General features: G+C 45.4%; 1 protein-coding gene and 1 long non-coding RNA gene across 3 annotated transcripts in view; one reads left to right on the top strand and one right to left on the bottom strand.

Moving 5' to 3' along the window:
* Nucleotides 1–20,417, bottom strand: LOC128078679 (uncharacterized). 2 transcript variants are annotated; one of them, XR_008205743.1, is made up of 3 exons: nt 20,302–20,417; nt 16,907–16,997; nt 1–11,778 (listed from the first exon to the last, which is right to left on the bottom strand). It is a non-coding gene; the product is annotated as an uncharacterized LOC128078679 (long non-coding RNA). The 2 variants fall into 2 exon arrangements; XR_008205744.1 differs by having other exon boundaries at nt 16,907–16,994; nt 20,302–20,401.
* The window catches only part of FAM120A (family with sequence similarity 120A), a 49,348-nt gene continuing 48,631 nt past the window's right edge, over nt 20,288–21,004 (top strand). Inside the window, 2 exon segments of the mRNA XM_052679109.1 lie at nt 20,288–20,398; nt 20,400–20,777. Of these exon segments, the coding sequence (XP_052535069.1) occupies nt 20,303–20,398; nt 20,400–20,777 (474 nt within the window). The 5' untranslated portion in view covers nt 20,288–20,302.

Genomic DNA, 21,004 nt, shown 5'->3' with positions numbered 1-21,004 from the left:
TTTTTGTTTTTTTTTTTCTCATGTCATCTAAAATTCCTTCATCCGCTTCGTGCCAGGGATGACCCTTGCTGACTGAGGTCATCCCGTAGGTTTGCTCCCAGAAAAACCCACTCCTTCTCCTCAGTGCAGAAAATAGTTTGACTGATGTTTTTCTGAAGTTAAAAGTTAATTTTTTTATATACACAGACCACTCCACAGTAGTACTACAGGTGATTAAAAGAAATCAGCAGCTACTCAGCAACTCCAAGGATGCTCTTGAGTGGTATTCCACAAATGGGGATATACAGACCTGACACAACAACAGTGTCCATGCCACGAAATAGCTAGGGTGTTTCCTGGAAAATCCTTCTTAGAAAATCCTTCTAAACAATGTTTGAGCCATCAGAAAGATACAGCTAATGCTAAAGATTATGATTTGTTCTCAAGTTCTTAGATTTGCATGTTGCTGTAGCAAAGCCTAATATTTTGAATTCCTGAAAACACAAAGCTTTTTCCAGCAGAAGATGCATAATGCATGAAGTCTAAGAATGATAATTAGTGCTCCTCAGATTTGCACACCGTGCAAAGATCTTTCATTAGATCTATATGATATGCTTGATCTAGGTGCTATATCATGGAGACAAGGCCAGGCATCGCTGGTATCAATGGGACTACAAATCAAGAGTGTTTGTGTTTAGATCATCAAATGAGAGGTTAAAAGGTGGTCTGCAAAATTAAGAGAGAGGCAAATACATTTACCAGTATTAGAACAGGAAGTGCAGAGAGCTAAAGAAAACCTTTCTGACTGAATATAAGTGAACTGCCACCTGACTCATGAAATAAATCAAAATATCCCCGTCCACTTTTGATCAAACACTTCATCCAAATGATACGATGATATCAGTGGAAATTATTTCCTATGTTCCTATGTACCCCTCAGAACGAGCTCCAGTGATCCATCCCCTATGAGCTAGTGTTAGCAGCATGCTGCCATCAACACCCAGAGTAGGTGCAGAGCAGAAAGCAGTAGAATTCCCAGGAGAAGAACTGGCAGGGAAAAAAAATCTCATTTTCAGCTTTCCATTTACAGCCTAAAATAGCCAGTCTGCTGGGAGCAGTAGTTCTTAGCAAAAACAGTGATTATGAGGACTATGGTCTTATTTACTTTCTGCCAGTGTTGCAGCACGCACCGTATACTCACAGGATATTTTTAGTCATGGATTCTGCCAGGCAGAAACACAGAGGAGTTAATCATGTGTAACAGATTAAACAACAGACAAAAAAGCTAGCAGGACTGGGGGGCTGCAGCGGCAGAATATCTTTCTTACCCCCTCTCTAGCCCAGGTTCCCAAATGCATACGGTCTGGGGGATTCTGGGCAGGATAAAGGCAAAGGTTAGTGGTAAGTTTTGAGCTGGGTCAAGCATTCTACAGAGGCTGGCTGAGACCTGTCTGCATTCAGATTGTTGTCAGAGTTAAAGCTCTTGTAGATGTAAATTGTTGAAGTTGACATATTAGCGGTATAGAGCTGTAGGCCTGAAGTGGACTCCTTCCTATCTGCCATCCCTGTGAAAGGCAGCACTGCCTGCTCAGGAATTAGGAATTAAATATGGAATCAGCAAGTTAAGGAGTTAAGGAGATCTACTGTTGGCTGCACACCCATCGTGTCACTGGCATAAGCAGGATGCTCAGAGCCACCTCTGTCTGGAGCAGGAAGTACCTGTGCCAGGCTGTGGCTAGGCCTTGGGAGAGGGATGCCCAAAGTCTTCTTCCTAGGGGGAAGTAAATCACTGCTCTCTTAATTACAGTGAAGGAATGAAGATGGGCTGGAGAAGATGCAGCTTATTCAGGTCTCCTCAACTCACAGGCTGAAGGAAAGCACCAAGTTTATAACCAATTCTGAGTGTTTTCTGGAAGGGCAAATATTTTCCCCTCTAATGGGAAGATGCAAAGAGGATTATGACAGCAATTTCCTTCCTCAGGCACGTTTATTTTCGGGCAAGAGAAACCTTTCATAATAAGTAACTGCTCTTTGTTATGAACCAGCCTGTGTCGGTGACCACAGGACTTCAGGGACACAAAATAGATGCTATCTGCCCAAAACTCACAGTCATTGACTATCATTTTGATTTCTTTACTGGGTAAGAGCAAGAAAATGGCTTTTAAATTAGATGTTGAACCCCTTCCAGAATTGCAATATAAGACACCGAATCAATCATTCTTCTTACAGTTACCTCCCACTCCACAAGCTCCTACTACCATAAAAATTGGTCACTGTAAACTGAGCTGAGTGAATAATTTCCAGTTTCAGATTTGTTTGAGAATATTTTCCTCTTCCTCTGTTCATTATTTGTCTGTTAGCAGATTGATTTTCCTGAATTTATGTTTTTGGAAAACTTGTGCTGTAACCGTTCTGCAAGTAATTCCCTCCATAAATCATGTGTGAGTGATTTGCTGAGGAGTGTTCAAACATTTGTCCTAATTCTGCTCAGCCTCCATGAACTTGCATCTCATGGTATCTGCTCCTCAGCTCCATGGCCACATCAAAGAGCCGGGTTTCCACTGCCTGTTGTCCTTGGGAAAATTCTCACTTTCGAAGCCCCTCCCTAGAAATCTTGCACAGAAAGCAGGAATTACAGAAAACCATTTCAGTCTTAGGCAGACATGTTCACTGAGAGGCTCACAGTTTATCAGCATCTGTGATTTTCACATCAGCTAGCAGATAGCTTTTCTAGCCATGAAGAGAACATCATTTGCACGCTTCACGACTGGGAGCTGCTCCTAGCCAGAGCTTTTGAAAAGCATCATCCCAATTTGTCTCACAAATTGTCTATGCGAGACAAGGCCTTCAATGGCATATAGACTGGTTGGGCTCCAAATAACGACTGAAAGAATGCAACATGTCACCACTGAAAAATTATTCATTAGTTCTCCAGAAATAATTAGAGGATTCTTGTGGTTGTTGTTGCATCTTTATGAGAAACAACTCTATCAAAGCACTGGCAGAGGTGTCTGATCCAGACCCTACTGAAGCCGGTGGAAAGTCCTCATTTTGAAATTATCTGCCCCTGAACAGAGGGAGGAAACTGCCCTTCTCGGCTTGAAAAACAGCATCTTTTCAGATAAAAATTTAAAAGAGGGATTTGAGTATTTACCATGTGTCCTCTTACAAAGAAAGTACTGGAATGCATATGCAATATTGAAAAGTAGGTAAAAGTCAACCCCAGCCCGGCATGCCACCATTAACCACAGTGAGAATTTCAAACCCCAGGCTGGCAGCTTGCCTCAAATATTTCCTTTGAAAACGTTTGTAGAATATGGACCTCGGCTCTTGTTGGTATGCAGCAAAAACACTGTGCTGGTATTTTAGATAATGTAAACAGTTGCTGCAACTGTCACCCAGGCACTTCATGATTGTTCATAGGAGAAGTGGAAATTAACAACTCGTGAAATCTTGATGGCGTCTGCGTTTGTGCCTAGGACATGTGTGGGCATCTCTTCCCAGGTCCTTTGCAAAAGGTACACTTTATGAAAATCTTGAAAAATAATTATTAAAAAAACAATCTGCATAGAGTGACTGAGGAATGCAAGTCAAAAACCAATTAACATTTTTTCCAGATACGAATTTTCCAAAAGGAGATTATGTTTTCCTTCCAAATCAGCTTCTTCTGAAATTATCTTCATATTCACCAGTATAAGAAGGACTTAGTGCACCTTATCAGTGTTCCTGAGCTGCATCTTCTGAGACGGACTGAAATGTTAATTCTTGGTGCTGATAAGTGACTTGGGATTCATTAATTCTGGACCATTCGGTCAGCTGCAAGAAGAAGCTTTTTGTTCCACACAGAGGAGACCAGGCCACTCTTAGGTCGCTTCCCTGTATGCTGAATTGCATTTTATTTCATAAGCATCAACAGGTACATCAGCGTTTCTGTCAAGTCAGTACTATACCCAGAGTAGTGTTGTGTTGCTGCCCATCACGGTGTGTATTTTCTGCTCAGAATGGGTAATACTTCATGTCTGTGTTCTGATGACACCATTTTAGAAATTGGGCACAGAAATTCTTGTGTCACTTTGACAAGCACAGTATTCCTTTTCCTGCCGAAAGTGAATCTCAAATACAGTATTTTGATTTATTTTTACATGCGATTTATGCTGAATCAAGTAAAAGATGACTAGCTTGGAGTTGCATCAGATTTCTTTGCACATTTCACCACTAGCTGTTTCCCCCTCCTCCCCTCCCACCCCCCCCAGTGCCTACATTATGCAACTTCACATTTGGTAATCTGATCCTAATGAATTTTAGGGCAAAGAAGTCGTCACATGCTGGCATGTGTTTTTAAAAAGCTTCATAGGAAATAGTTTCTTTTCATGCATTCTTTTACCTGTAATTATTATACAGATGCATCATGTTATACGTGAGAGGAAAAAAATTGCCCTACTGCATAGTCGACTCCATTTATATCACTGAAAGAGCAGCAATCCAAAGCATAAGTAACCTGAGCTCCATGTGCATTGCCACCCAAGCGAGCAGGACACACAGTGATGCCAAAATGCCGGTGCTGGGTGCAGGTCTGTGTAGCTCCATCCTCAGGGATTGCCTCCACTGGAGCAAAGCGTGTCAAACCCTGCTGTGCTGTGCTCTGCTTCACTGGGTGGCTGTGGGAAATACTATAAAATAGAGCACACTGTGCACCATGCACCTCATTCTACAGAGCAGGTATAGACCCTGTGATTACACCACAATGCCTGGCACATACCATGTAAATACGCAGCAATTGCATGTTCCTACAGCTTACTTGTTAATTACGCATTGTTACCAACAAGTTCAAAGATAAATGATCATAGCACATGCAGCACTTAGATGCTTGCAAACCTCTTAAGCTATGAATTTGTACTATTAAGTGCCACTTTTGTTGCTCTTCCATTGGGAAGGGAAGCACGGCGCTCTCCCGGCTGAAGGCCAGCAGTTGGAGCACACAGCTCTCACTGGTGCAGAAGAGGTATGCTGAAGCACTTCATCCAAGGAGGAAATCTGGATGAATTGACAAAATAACTTCCATTAACAAATCACTTTGCAAATTCCATTTAGTAATCCTCCTAAGCAAATGCTGTATTTAAAATCACTGGCACTTGCATGCAATAGAACTAACAGTTTTCCTGACCCAATATTTAATTTTGCACAAGCTAAAAATGAGAGGAAAACCTCATTCCACTGATGTCACTGGCAAAACTCCTATTGATTTCAGTGAGGCAGGGTTCTACCCAGGCAGCTTACTTGTAAATGGGTTCTTGAAATAGCTTATATTATATTCTGGCAGAAATAGATCACCATGTAAGGCCGCTTCACAGCCCGTGCTGGCTCTTCTGTGAGCCGCACTGCAGTATTTTAGACTACAACATACAACTTTTAATAGCTACCTCAGTAGCATTGTACAAAATACAATAATTCTCTATAAACATTGCTTTTCTCCAAAGTGAAGCTTCCCTGTAAGATATGATTCTGTAATGGTTTGGGGTCAGCTGTATATATAGGCACCCACACTGGATTATCTTGCTTTTTTTTTTTGTTTTAATTGATTGGTTGTTTGTTTCTTTTTTTTTTCCCTCTGTTTTTCCTATTTCCATATTGATTTTCAATCTGAAAGGTGATGTCGATGTGTTTAAGTAAGGTCAGGAGGCAGCTTCATAGCTGATGTGAGCGTGAGCTCTCAGGCTGGAGGTAGCGCCAGTGGCTATCAGGAAAAGAGGGAGCTGGAGGAGGCTGGTCTTGCTGGAAAAGCAAAGCACTGGAATTTGTTCAGGTGACAGGGGAGCACAAACCAAAAGAAGATTGAAGAGAGTACCAAGAAGGTATGCCAGGATGCAAGTTGAGGTTTTAGTTGGAACGGAAGACTGTCTAGGAATGGCGAGTGAATTTACATTTGTGTTGAAGGCTCCTTAAAGATGAAGGGTCAAGGAAGCAGGGAGAGAGACCAGAAGGAGGCAGGGAGGCGGAGGAAGCAAAAGGGTGATGATGTTCAGCCTGTTTTGAAAGAGCATCTAGGCAGGAGAGAGCCTGGCATGCCAAAATGAGATTGCATTTCAGCAGGAAGACAACAGCTGGCAACGTGCAAGGCAGATTTTGAGGTTAAAGACAAGAGCAAGGAAAGGGAAAAGAAGGTTTATAGAAGCCAAACAGGAACAGAGTGGGATTAGATCACTGCAGCAACATATAACATTCCACAGAGCTTTGTTATCTGCTGTGTTCTTTAGTTGCAAGTGCAAGATGGTCAATCATTTCTAAAACAAAATGCATTCAAATTGCAGTTCCTTGATTCTACATTAGAAAATAACTTCTTATGCAGAAGGACTGTTATTTTGAATGGATTCAATTTTATCTAACCTGTACTGACTTTAAATAAAAGAGAGGTGCACATCTCCAGTGCTGGAGATCCAGCGGTGTAACGGAGGCTTGCTGGCCCCGTGGCTGAAATCAACAGGTCCTTTAAAGGCAGTGATGGATCCTTGTTCTGATGGATTTACTTTGCTGTCCTTCCCCAGCTTTCACTCCCTCCTCAACCCTACTCTGGAGCCTGAAGAAATGTTTGCAGGTTTTCCTACATAATAGGCATATTTCTAATTCAAACTGAAGGCCAAGCTCTTTTTTAATTCCTAGTGACTAATTTTGTTCCTCCTGAAATCTACAGCACAGTTCCTGCTGCCTGCAGTGGTACCAGGTGTGGTTTGACCGGCCCACAGGCGACCTTGGAATTCTAATGAAAAAATCCTAAGTATACTGAGTGGGGAAAACACTCCATAAATATCTTAGGAGAACATGGTTACCTCGAAAAAGGCTAATTATTTTGATAGTTACTCGTTCAAAAAGAAAAAAAGAAAAGTCTACTCAATGAGAGGAGAAATTAAAAATTAGGAATCTCACAAAAACAGACAGCAGAATATTGCATTCAAGAGGACAGCCACCAATTAAGAGAAATGTCAACAATTCAAGTGGCAACAACTTCAAAAGGGAAATCTTTTCCTCATTTTCATACGCATTCTTCATAAACAACATCAAGAAGTGTAACATGCTAATAGCTAATAACACTCAGAATAAGATTCACTAATTTACTAACTGAATAATTTAATGCATATCAAAGGAATGATTTTCTCATTTCATTCTTTTTTTAGATCTAACGCTAAGCTGGGTATTATCAAGTAGATGAAACTGCACAGATTACAAGTCATCACTGAAATAGTCATTTTAGAATTGAGTTTGTTTTTTCCATTGCATGTATCCTTTAAGGAATCATATTCCTTTTTTTCTTATTCTTACAATGGATAGCAATAAGTAAATAGATAAATAAATACATAAATAAATAAAAGAGCAGAAAAGAAAAACCAGCTGTGCTGAACTAAGGCAGGGAGATGGGATGTGGTGAGCAGTGTGCCCCATGGTCCCTTGGCTGGGGGGCCCACGGTCCTGGCACGATGGCTCACACACGTGCTCGGCCCCAGGTGCACAGGGATAGGTTTGAGTTGTGCTGCAATGGAAGGTGCTCACCCCAGCACCACACACCATGGAATGAGGGCGGCAGGCTGGAACCATTGGCTTTGTGGCAGGTGGAGCAACTTTTGCAATCGGGAAAAAAACCCAACATTCTCATGCTGCCAAAATATGAACAAGGTGCTTCCTCAGAAATATTCTGCCACAGCCGTTGGTCGATATCAATTCTTCATGTACACTGGACTTCCTCCAAGGAAAATGGCATAATTTCAGCAGGCTTTCTGATGAAAAAACCTCTCTGCACTGTTGTTTTTTTTTAACTCCTGCAAAGTCTTTCACTTCGAGTCATGAGCTTTCAGCGCAGCAACATCTCATGGCTGCGACCTGTGGTGACTGCCATCAGGCAGCAGTAAGCAGAGCTGCTTTGGGGTCCCCGGTGTGGCTGTGCCCAGTCAGGTGGCAGGCTTGGCAGCAACGGCACAGTGTGAAATCAAACAGGGAATGGGTTCTTTTGTGTTTTGCTTTGTTTTTTGCATAATATACCTCCCTTTGTGAATGCCCGGGTTCCTTACCTTGGGAGAAAAACAAGAATTTCCCTATCTTCTTTTATACCACCCATTATTTTGCATATCTGTAGGTCTTTCATTAATTTCCTTTTAAAAACAAACTCTCCTACTCCTTTCAGATTCGTATGCAACATCAAAGCATTTCAGTGAATTTTTCATTCCATTTATATGCCAGCTCTCTGGTGATGGAGTCAGACATGTTGTGGTAGTCCTGCAGGCAGCAAAGATGCCCAGCTTCTCTACCACTGCTGAAGTTCTCCTTGCTGTAAGCACCAATTAACTCGGAACAGCCCCTCAAATAGCAAAAAACCATCCTGTGATAACCCTGCTGCCTTGAAGAGGGCAATGGGACCAGCGTGCTTTATCCTTAAAGGTAAAAAGACAGCTGTGGTCTGTGTGCTAAAAGGAACTGAGATTTATTTTTAACTTCCTTTTTTTTTCCTGTGCATTGTGAAGAAGCTGAATCATTCTATTTTTATTTAGGAGGAGGCTATAAGGGAGAGAAATAATCTGATATATTTTAGAGACACTTCCAAAGAACAGAGGCTGTCATGGTGCAGTGACCCATGCCAAAGAAAACCTTATTTTTCCAGTAATGTCACTTGGGCTCAGTTCTCCACCAAATATATTTTCAAGAATTTTTGTACTAAACTGAGAGTTCAGTATAACGCTTCTGAGAATTCAGATCAGTCTCCCTTTGTCAGTGCTGAGTTTAGGAAGTCGTGAAGGCAGTCTGCATCATAGTGGTACTATGAGTGCTCTGAAACAGAACCGTATCATATATCTGTTTTCATTCTTCTGCTTGAGACATACCTTCAGAAAGGCAGTTTCTGATGACATGTTTGGGCAAATGATGCCTTATCTGCATGCTTTTTTAATGTATCATCCTGATCTGGTAACTTGAATGCCATAACAAGAAAGCTATGTTAATTGTACATGTTTATAAGTCAGTGCAGTCCAAAACACATGCCTTAAACTATCTGCCTCAGAAAGTCTGCAGATTGTTTGAGAAGTCAGAGATGTTCCCTCTCTGCGAGGGGAATCACGGAACTTTTCAGACCAAAAATCTTCAAACACAGTAATTTTAGCCTCACGGATATTTTATATTTCTCCTGCCTAAAAATAAAAACCACTAAGTATATGAACTGCTGCTGTAAATAAAAGCACGAGTAACAGAGTTCTACTGTTGCCGAGCTCCTCCTCCCACTTGATCTCAGCAGTCAGCAAGAACACTTATTCAGTATTAAGTTACAGTAAAGAATTGTTGACTGTGGTATAATTGAGAGCAAAGATAAAGTCAAGTCAGTGAGTTTGCTTCAGCTTGCAACATTTCAAAGAAAGCCTCTAAATTTGTTTAGATCTTAAAAATGAAATCTTATAGGACATATTTGTTAACGGTAAAAATGCTTCTCCATTAAGTAATTCGTATTGAAATGCACAAAGTTAGTGTTATTTGCTTCTAAGTTAGATTTCATTCTAAATAGTGTATGTTAAAAACTTTGACTACTTCATGCCAAATGCTTTACACATTTCACTTTAATTAAATTCTGCCAGAGAACCATGTTACATAAGCCAATACAAAAAGCACTCTCAGAGAGCGTGGGTAGAGTCCAGGTGCCCTTGCACTGACTAGTGAAATTCCTACAGAACTCATTGGAGGCAGGATTTTACTGTTCATTCTGTACACTTTTTATACATAGGCATTTAAAATCACTTTGTTATTTAGTACACAAGATCTTCAGCACATTATTTTTAAAAACTTTTATTTTAATGAGCTCCGGGCTGTCATTTCTCACTTTTGTTACTAGATGAGTCTTCCTTCAGATTTCAAACACGTCTAGTTTCAAGTATGTTTGTAATTGCCAGAGTACATAACAGATGCCAGTTTAGATAAGCTTCCAGTCTGTGGATGGAGGTAGGCATTTGCTCTCATAATCTGCAGCTTTACTGCAAAATTTGAGAATTGCCTGTTCTGGGAGTATTGTGTGCCATTAGCACTTAGGGATTCCTTAACTGCACAGTAATACGTTCAGCAGTAAGGCACAGGTGGTGAGGACAAAGAAGTAAAAATAAAAACAAATAAATAAATTTAAAAAAGGATAATCTTTAAGATTGCTAGAATAATACCTAAGCAAAACAATTAAACTGTGAAGTATTTTTCAGCTGTGTGAGATGAAACGAAGTGAGCAGCACTTGCACTAATGCCATCATTCTTAGGCACACCCAGCTCTGTGCTGCAGTTCCCTTCCTGCAGGCAGCGCAGCCCTCAGGGGAGCATGCTGCCTGGTGCTGGACACTCACTGTGGTGGATGTGTCACATCACACTGGTGCCAGATTTCAGCTCCACGTGCAGCTCTGACTCTTGTTCACAACAGTGTAAGAACAACAATCAGCTTGTGGGAGGATGCTCTGCAGACATGCTGTGGGGTTTGGTGTTTTGGTACAAAGGGAACAGGAGAAGGATGGCTGCCCTGGGACAGCCCTGCTTGGACACACGGCCGCGGTGGGTGAGCCGCAGCCCTGCAGCTCCTCGAGATGCTGCTGGCGTATGGCTGGGGAATGGGGGAGGCTGTCTGAGCATTGCTCATCTACCTCCATTCAAAGTTACTCTGCTGATATTTTTTTCAAAGTTGCTAAGCTGTTACCTGGTTACCATAGCCTGGTAACCACTCAGGCAGATACGGGCTTTTTCTTCCCAGCAGGTAAGCGGGTGACCCTCACTGAGTCAGTCAGCCCAATGGCACCAAAACCACTCAGCTGCAGGCCAGGATGAGGCTCTGTGAGAAATGTATTTGAAGTGTTCAGAGGAGCGCTGGGTATGAGATATGATTAGTTCTGACAATGCTTATTCAATTTAAAATATGCTTAACCGGTTTAAAAATAAAACCACAGACTCATTTTGACTGCAGCCCAGTCCCGAAGCTATTTCAGCATGCACTGCCCATCCCAGACCTTATATTCTGATCTGGCTGTAACGTGGCTATTAATAGAGCAGAAGTTGGGGGTGCAATTGGCGAGGTGGGCAAGCAGCTCAGCAGCCACGTGCTGGTGGGTCGGCCTGGCCTGGACCACCATCCTGTCCACACTGCTACCAAGCCCACTTGCCTCTGTGCCAGGAGAGCAGCACATCAAAGGTACCCACAGCCCTGAACTGCTGCAGGACTTTAAGAGGCATGCTCCCGTGCTGTATTATGCAGGAGGGGATCAAAAGTCAGTCTATATGCAGAGAGTATCTGGAGAACTAAACTGGATTCTTCTGGAAACCACAAATGCACTCATTACTGAGAACTATGTAATATTTACTTTTTTTTTTTTTTTTTCCCCTCCAGAACTAAGATACAAATTTGTACAAGTTTCTTAAGTGGGGTTTTCCAGGGACAAACTTTATAGGTTAGCTCTTCATTTCTTGCATTCTTCATAAATATTCAATTCAATGCATTTCAATTGTTTTTCTGACTTACATTAAAGTTGAGGAGATCACAGGTTAAACATTGTGAAACAGCATTAAAGGGATAAATGAAGAGAAAATAATCTGTATAAATCAATATTCCTTCTGTCAGGCAGAAGAGCTACAGCACAAATATCTCAGACTCTTCTAAAAAAATTAAATCATTAATTTGAAAATGTGGGTGTACATTTAAATGTTACCTCTTGCCAGACCAGCACTTACCTGATACCTGCTCAGCTCTGCTGCTCTGTATAGGCTGTGGGGTCTGCAGGAGCACACTGGCAGATCTGTGAGCATTTCCTGAAACAGAAAAGGCAGGAATGGTTTTGTCTTGTATCTATTTGGGTTCAAACATCATTGATGTAGTAAAAAGGGAAAACAAACAAATGAAAAAAAATAACCAACACCCAAGAAAAAGCCAACAATCACTGAGTAGCAATGTGCAAGGCTCTCATTTCCAAAGACACCATGGTTGCACAGCCTTACAGAGAAAGGAGAGGAACCCAGTAACCTGCCAACAGCACTACCTGAGCAGGCCAGACAGATCATTTGCATGGCAAGCAGAACTCCCAGGTCAAAGGACTGAAAAATAGGTATCTTAAAAATCACTTGCAAAATTCATTCCCAGTGCCAATTTTGTTCTGTGACCAGACACCTTATCCACACAACCAAGGGCTCTTTTAAAGCAGTTTCAGGGCTCATTCACACAAACAGGTGCTCGTGCAACTGCAGGTATAAACTCCCTGGCTCTGGGTGCATCGTGTACCCAAGCAGTGTGCCTGGTCACTGAGCACAGCCTGCTCCTCGCTCCCTGCTGTGCTGCAATCTCACATAAACTGAGGGCAGATTAGAGAAACCTAATACGCTCTAGGACTGTAAAGGGATTAATCTCACATAAATCTTCACCAAAAAAAAATCAACATTAGTTGATTTATTTACATGCATTTTATTTTCCAATGAGAAAACAAACCTCCCTTTCTCTTGGAAAAGTCTTTTCAAAATTTTAATGGCTTTGGTTTTGCATTTAAAATCCCCAGCACTACAGTTAACCTATATTCTTGAGCTCAAATAAAAAGCTAAGAGCACGTATTTTAGAGGAGGGCTTAGCAAGCTTTTCCATTTCATTACTAGATATCTATTACAGGGGCAAGATGCGTACTTTCATCTCACTGACACACTGTTTTACGTATAAACATCTTGACCAGCACCGTGTTGTCAGTGGTTAGCAGATTCAGTGTGTTTTGGCTGAATTTCTGAAGGGGAAAACTGCGACTTGCACTCTAAATATTTTTTCTGGAAAATGGCTTCCTCAACAGACTGTGGGCATCTTGGAGGGAATTCCAGCAAACATTCCATCAAGAGCAGCGTGCTGCTGGCGGGTGCCGACATGCCAGCCTTGGGAACTGAAATTGGGCACCCGTGGGTCCCACAGAGCTGTGGGCAGAAATTATGCCAATGTTGTTGGCGCTGCTGACTGAGGCTCGTTTGAGATCCAATCTGATTTACGGTAAGACATTCTACATTGGGGAAGTCTTGAGGATTTTAGTTAATGTTTGTTACTAGCAGATTTTATTAATATTTGTAGAGTTTTACTTAACATGTCAGCAATCTTTAATTGCTCTTCTTTCCTGTCTTTCTGGAGTGCTGCAGAACACCTGTGGACAGGGAAGAGGCTGGGTGAGGAGCACGAGACCAAGAGTTTGGAACCTGGATGGCGCTGAAGGCCACTGTGAATGTTAATTATGTCACTTCATGCTTTTACAGTGCTCCTTGTGCTTAAAGCACCACACAGACTGCTAGTGATTAGTGATCTGATGGTTCTGAAATGATCAGCAGTGTCATTTAGGCTGTCATTAGGACACAATTAGCAGCCCTCTGATTGGTGCACTGCAGCCCAGAGCAGGCTAATGGGGCTGCAGGGCAGCGAGGGGACACTGCTGCCTCTCCTCACCCTGTGCCCGCTGCAGCCCTGCATGGAGCTGGACTGAGGGCAGGGCACAAAGCACCCCTTGTGTCCTGCCCATCATGCCAGAACTTGGGGATTTCTGAGAGCTATAAGGAATGTGCCTGCAGATCTGACCATCCACTGCTCCACCACTCTGTGTTTCAAAACAGGTGGGTTTTTTTGTTTTGTTTTGTTTTTTTGCTTGATTTATAGAGCACTTGGCTTTTTGCAGCAGCAGAAGATACAGTGGCAAGGGTCTCAGGGGTGACATTCTGGAATCTAAGGGCACCACATTTGGGTAAGATGAAGAATTGAGTTACTCTAGCAGACTGAAAACCAAGGTCTGGCTTGGACCGTGTTCCTGAACCTAGCATTCTTACTCCAAGCTTAGGTAGTGAACTCTTTCACTGACGTGCTTTAGATACTTGTGTTAATAGCATAAATGTCAACAGAAATGACATGTTTTTAAAATGTTAGAGTTGCTCTTCTGAAATGGTCCAAGCATATATTTTTAGCTTCTACAATCTCTTCTGATTACACCACTTGCAAAGGTATCGTATTTCTTGTCACATTTAGCTATAGTAACGTGTCAGTAGCTGTACTACTGCTGATTCCTCTGCATAAAGCACTGTAGAATATACTTCAAATACTGGCTTTTTGTGTGTCTCACACAAGTAGTCATTAATACCAAGGGAACAGCATGCTACTGTTCCAGGTTTTCTAAGAACTAATGCTATCGCTCTCCACCAGCTCCTGTTGCTGGATCCACAATGCCTTTATTATTTATGTTTTTACTCTTGAAAATTCAAATTTAGATCTGAAAATTTTCATGCTTTTGTTTTTTCAAAATAATTAAAGCAGGCAAATGGACCTGATGTAATCTGCATAGTGTGCACCATGGCAGTGAAAGCACTGCTTGTTCTCTGAAAGGAGTAATTCTTCCAGCTGGCGTCCCATGGCCCCTCCCCGTGCGGCCGCCTTTCCCATACACTCAGGGGACCTGCTGCCAGTCATTTGCTTGCCCCGGAGGTTTGCTACAGTGATATTATGGTTTGCTGGATGTCTGTGCCCGGCAGGTTTGTCTCTAAGCATAATTTAGTGTTTTGCAGTTCTGCTGGTGCAGCGATTGCTTTGCCGAAGCACCATCCTCTCCCTGGGTGCTCGGGGTACACATTGCTCCGTCTGCACACGGCCTTCACAGCAGGCTTGCAGGGATCTTTTCTCCTCCTCTGCCATCCCCATAGTAAGTGGCATGTTTTCAGATATGTTCCATCCACAAAGGATTTGAATGTTGGCCTAGCATATTTTACTGGTACTTGAATGGCTTAAAGAAAGTATTTGGAAAGTGGCAGATGCCTTTGGAAAAGACTGGAAGAGAAAAAAATACATTAGATGGGGGTGTTAGCAGGTCAGCTGGCCCAGGAAAACAGAAAAAAAGTGCAGTGCAGAAGTGGTTGCCAGCAAGCAGCCGTGTAATGCCCACCTCGGCAGCCACCAAGCTCCTCCTGGCCCCTCTGCTGTGACACACTCAGCCTCTCTGCCTCAGTACTCATTCTGTACAAGAACTGTGAACTGCTGTACAGATCATTCAGGCAAAACAGACTTCCCAAACCTGCTTTTTTTCAAACACATAAAATAGGTATTGTCTGAGGAGGAACAAGCACCAGGTAGTACAACACGTGATGTAGGTGGGGTTTTTTCATCACCACAGCAGCGCTCCAGGCGCGCGGGCAGCAGCTGGCACCAAACTGCTAGCATGGCTGCTGGGCACCACCACAACACAGGGAGATAATCGTGCTGCTTCTGTCACAGGAGCAACAGACCTGCAAAATGAAGACGCCAAGTGGAATTCCCAAGTAATAAGGAATCATTCCTCCACTGGTGCCTCTGGTGGGCCACTGCACAGTGTAGGTAGGCCATCAGGATGCACTTCTTCATAGGAATGTTCCACGGGACACATGTGGAAAACACACTGAGTGCACAACAGCTTGGGAAAACTTAGCAGTTTGGGAGGAATTAACAAAGAGACAACAGTGTTTGTCTTGACAGTAAAGGAAGAGGTATGAAATAAAACAGCTTACCACAACATGGCTTCTGACTAAGAGTGAAAAATGTAATGAGGAAGAATGTACTTCGGATAAACATACATTCTGTTAAGGTAAGTGAAAAAGCATGTGCCAGTAGGAGGGAAAAAAACACGACTTCTTCCTGTACAGTCACCACCAGCAACCATTTACATGAAGCAAGTGAGGAGAGCAGACTTCCTCAGCACCAGAACAGAACAGTGTCTCGGATAGGCAGAGAGGTCTAGGCAGAGAGGACATACAATTTATTGACAGCTTTCACAGAACACTAAGGGTCTATTTGGCCAGCTGGGAAGGAAGAAAGAAAAACAAGAAGTCAGTAAACGGTCATTTACTGTGCATCTCTTAAAGTCCTTGTAGCAGTTGTCAGTCTTACACTAAGAGACAGAGAATTTGAGAAAGGCAGAAAGTCAACGTGGTTACTGAAAAGCAAGTGATGATGATGCAAAATTAGTTGATGCATTCATAGCTGTCAGTGAGAATGTGCAGAAGAATATTCTCCTCCTGAGCACCAGCCCTCCTGCACAAATTCAATGCTGCACCAAACCAGACAGGATACGGACACAGCCACCAGATAAAGCTGATACCAGTGAAAAGATGCAAGGCATATTCACTGGCCACTAATGTCACCAATTCCTCACCATTTTAAATTCCCTTGGAAGCTGAATTTCAAATTAAGTTGAAATACTGGAATTTGATTGTGGTGAGTAGAAACTAAAAATTTTGGGAAAGTGCTTTGCAAAGATAAAGTTTTATAAATGAAACTATGAGAATTGATATTACCCAACCTCTGCTGGAAGCATAACATTCCTTCCTGTAGACTAAGGGAATACTGAACTGTTTTAGCATTAAATGTGTTTAAGCTGAAAAATCACCTATAGGTTTCTCAAATCACATCTTGCATAAAGCTGAAAATGTAAGAAGTTCCAGAAATAGCCTGAAAATCATCTAAGAGCTGATGCTGATGGAGAGACTGATGAGCATTTCAATGACTCAGGTGCCTCCCATATGCACATCTTTTTGTCCTAAGAAGAAAACGTTCCACCATTAGCTACCTTAGACATTTGAAAAAAGTTACTGTTTGCTAAGCAAGATGGTCTTTGTAGATATTTTGAAAGCTTACAGGGATACCTGAAAACAGGAATTCTTTAGTTGTATAAATTGTATGATTTTATATAGTTTAATTGCACTGAGCTAAGAGACATGAAAGGGACACTCACCTGGCAGAAACTGCTGTGGTACAAAGCTGGAGCCAGACTTCAGTGACTGACAATTTTTCTAACCAAAGTAATTTTCTACCTCAATTTTTCTCATTTTGGAAGTATTTTAGGGTAAGTGGTAGGCATGCCCCATAACTTAGGAAAAAAGGGAAAACAATGAAATAACTTACTAAACTCACATACTAAGGATGGAGGTGAGTCAACCTGGACAAGTGTCCCAGCAGAAGTGTTGTTGTTTTTACATAATCCACACGAAGAGTCTGCAAGCTTCTGTAAACAAAGATTTGAATAAGTACATATGCAAAAAATTTACCGCGAGAGAAGATAGGGTCCATTTTATCACTGCATACAATCTACCCCTACTACAGTCAGATTACAGAAAAGGGAAATAGGGCAGCTAACATCTCAGCCGACACAAGAATCTCAGCAGTTCCTGGATGCTTACTTCCAAATGTCTGTATTTCCATACAGAGATACTGGTAGAACAGACACATGTCCCCTTGTGCACTGAAGTGACAACGCGTGCGGGTGCCCTGCATCAGGACAAGCTGTGGCCCGCTCCCCATCCCAGCTGCAAGCAGACAGGACAGCTTTGCTACTGCAGCAGCAGTGAGGACTGTGAAGTTCTGTGGCAGGAGGAACTTGATGATGTGCGGCAGGGTGAGAGAGAAGGAGAAACAATAAGGGAAATCAGATAAAACCAGTATTTCTCACGGATATATGTATCAATTATCTCCAGGCACACGTACCCACCAAGGTTGCCCTGGATAGCCCATTCCACTGCCTATATCCACATGCATCTCACGGTGGGACCCGAGTTCGTTAGCAGACGAAGAAAGACTGAAATGATAACATTCATCTCTATGTTCTTGCCCTGACATGGTTATTCATTAGTTCTTCCTAATGATTGTTCAGTTCCTTCCTTCTAGGGAGCCACTCCTAATTCTCTTCTATTCAGGTTGTTTAATGAGTCACTGACTTTAATAATAATTTTTATTAACCCTTCCCTTACACAGCTAGCAGACCGTCATGTGTTGTGCTGAGAAACAAGCTCCTCAGTGCCTTTCCTCTGTTACGCCATTTTCTTACATGCCGACTGACTCCTGCAGGCTTTCTGCTGCTGGTTGTTGAAAAAAATGCCTTGTTTGTCTTCATGCCTTCAGTTAATTGCTTTTTAAATCTTATTCTACCTGCTTTCCTGCATAATTTTGCTCTCCATGAATTATACTGCTTTTCTAACTGCCTTCTTGTCCAGCCAAATATTACTTAACAAAAAAATAGCTATTTGTGTCAAACGACTTCTTCAAGCACTGTGTTCCCATCCTGCTTTACCTGTCTCTTCTCTTTCTCCCAAGGAGGGAGGGTTGTGTCCAGTTTCACACAGTGAGCCTGCAGCGCTCAGTAACGCTGTGCTCACCCTACTCCATGGGAAGCATCACAAAGTTACCACTTCAGGTGCTTTGGATTAGTATTCTTTTTTACAAAACAAGAGCAACAGAATGAACAAATGAAAAATAAACACCAAAGTAACCTTAAGAAATGTTTTATTTCTGTGTGACTTGTCATTCCTAACAGTAATGAACATAAATATCCTGTGAAATAAGTGCTCAGATGTTGATTTGTCCTTCGATCAGTGACCAGTTGTTCCTCAAGAATAATCTGAGCATGGGCTACACTCTGTATGGCCAAAAAAAGATGAAAAAAGCATGTCTTAAATGCCTGTTTTAAAGAATGGAATAAAAAGGAATGAAAGAAAGGATTGGATTCTGAACAGTGTATTGAAGGAGTACATAACTGTCCCTTGGCTGTTTGTGATCAAACCTCGCACTTCACACAGCCGCAGCGTCTATTATGCGGAGGCACGTCTGAGCAGCTGCTTTCTGTGCACCTCACGCATGGCGGCACTTGCTCTTTTGACCAAGTTTTGGGCAATTTTGGAGTAGATAGAACTGTTCTTTCTCCTATGTCTTCTGTCCTCATATTAGCAGTGTGGCCATGTATGCTTTTTAGAACATTCTGTGCTTTGTTACTTAGATGTTATTGTAACATGTGATGACTGCTATAGAAAACAAGTCCATGTGATTATTTACTTAGGGAACCACACTCAGACCATTACGAAAACGGATTTCTAGGAAGAAATGTATTTCCCATTGACTACTTCCACAGCCCTGCCAGTATCACTGCTCTCAGGCGGGGCATTCACTTTAGGTGCAAATCCAGCCTCGACAAAGTCTCGTAACTTTTTTTTTTCGGACTGATAAAACATCGGTGTGAACAGACAGCACAGACAGCTCGATGTGCTCTGAGCCTAGCGTTACTCCTTCAAGCACAGCTCTGGGCCTTTTTCAAACGGCTCCACGCAGCCGCAGCAACGTTACCCCTGCAGCCGGTCGGGCTCTTCCCGGCAGTTTGTGCGTACATTTATCTGCACTCACGGCGAGGGCCCGGGCCTAAATCCAAGCGCTCCTCCCAGGCACCCTCAGGCCGCGCGGGCAGCGCTAACTGCTGGGCTGCGCGAGGCGAGGACGGGCCGCAAGTAGCGCTGCCCGATAGCGGCCGCGAGGGCCCGCGCGGCTCCGCCAGAGGGAGCGGCGAGGCCGGCACAGCGCGCGGCACTTGCCCGGCCCCGCGAGGGCGGGGAGCCCGAGCCGCGGGCAACAGGTGCCGGCAGCCCCCGGCCCTGCGTGGCGGCGGCAGCGCTGCCCCGCCCGACCCAAGGGGAAGCGGCAGCCCGATCTGCGCCCGCCCCGCTCCGAGGCTCGGAACCCCTTCGGCCGCGATGGCACCGCTCAGAGCGGGGCGCGGGGAGCCGAGCCAAGCCGTGCCAAGCCGTGCCGTGCCGTGCCGTGCCGTGCCGCACCGCATACACACCGCACCGCGCTGGCTCCCACCGCCCGCCCCAATCCTCCGCCCCCGCGCAGCCCCCTCCCCTTCCCCGCCACCCGCTTCCGCCCGCGGCCCCGCGCTCCCGCGCATGCTTGGGTTATGCAACAGCCGCGGCGGGCGCGCTGCGCGGGCCGCTCCGCGCCGGGGCCGCAGGGCAGGGCAGGGCAGCGCGCGGGTCCGTGAGGGCGGCGGCGGCGGCTACCGGGCGGGCACCGGTGTCGGGGGCGCGCCCCTCCCCCCCCCCCCCCCCTTCCCGCCCGGCTCCGGAGCGCGCGCCCCGCGCGGTGAGTGGCAGCGGCGGCCGCCGCCAAGTCCCGCCCGTTCCGCTCTCCCTGCTGCAGGCGGCGGCGGCGGCGGGTTGGCTTCCTGCGCTGTGCCGCTCCCCCTCCCCCCGGCAGTCGGAGCCGCAGCGGCAGCAGCCCGGATCCCCGAGCCATGGCTCTGTGAGAGCAGCACATGGCGGCCGCGGCAGCCATGAGCCCCCCCCTGATCCATACGACCCCCCGCTGAACGGCCGCCCGCAGCCTCCAGCGCGCCCGCCCGGCCCCGCCGCTCCCACCGCCCGCCCGCAACTCCCGGCCCGAGCCCGGACCGCGCCGCCACCGCCACCACAGCCGCCTCCGCCGCCGCCGCCGCGGGGCCTCCGCTCGCCCGCCCGCCGCCGCCGCCGCCGCCGCCCGGTGCTCACCATGGGAGTGCAGGGCTTCCAGGACTACATCGAGAAGCACTGCCCCAGCGCCGTGGTGCCCGTCGAGCTGCAGAAGCTGGCGCGGGGCAGCCTGGTGGGGGGGGGGGCGGCAGCGGCCCCCGCAGACCCCGCTGCGCCTCCTCATCGACGCCGACAACTGCCTGCACCGGCTGTACGGCGGCTTCTACACTGACTGGGTGAGCGGCGGGCAGTGGAACCACATGCTGGGCTACCTGGCGGCCCTGGCCAAGGCCTGCTTCAACGGCAACATCGAGCTCTTCGTGTTTTTCAACGGCGCCCTGGAGAAGGCCCGGTTGCACGAGTGGGTGAAGCGCCAGGGCAACGAGCGCCAGACGGCGCAGCAGATCGTCAGCCACGTCCAGAACAAGGGCACCCCGCCGCCCAAGGTCTGGTTCCTGCCGCCCGTCTGCATGGCGCATTGCATCCGCCTGGCCCTCATCCGCTTCCACATCAAGGTGAGCCCCGGGCCCGCTTCGATCCCCCCTGCTCCGGGCGGGCCGGCCGGCCGCTCGCGGGCGCCCCCCCCCCCCCACCTCCCAGCGGGGCCGAGCCGGGCGGGGCGGGCTGCGCTGCGGGGCCGCGCTAAGATGGCAGCGGCGGGCCTGCCCTGCCCTGGCCTTGTCCGGCGCCGGGCACCGCGCGGCCCTCGCCGAAGGATGTCGGCCCGCGGGGGCGGCCACGA

This window comes from Tympanuchus pallidicinctus, unplaced genomic scaffold (genome assembly GCF_026119805.1).
Source record: "Tympanuchus pallidicinctus isolate F22 unplaced genomic scaffold, pur_lepc_1.0 scaffold17, whole genome shotgun sequence".
Taxonomy (NCBI): domain Eukaryota; kingdom Metazoa; phylum Chordata; class Aves; order Galliformes; family Phasianidae; genus Tympanuchus; species Tympanuchus pallidicinctus.
This window is presented reverse-complemented; position numbering and strand designations above follow the sequence as displayed.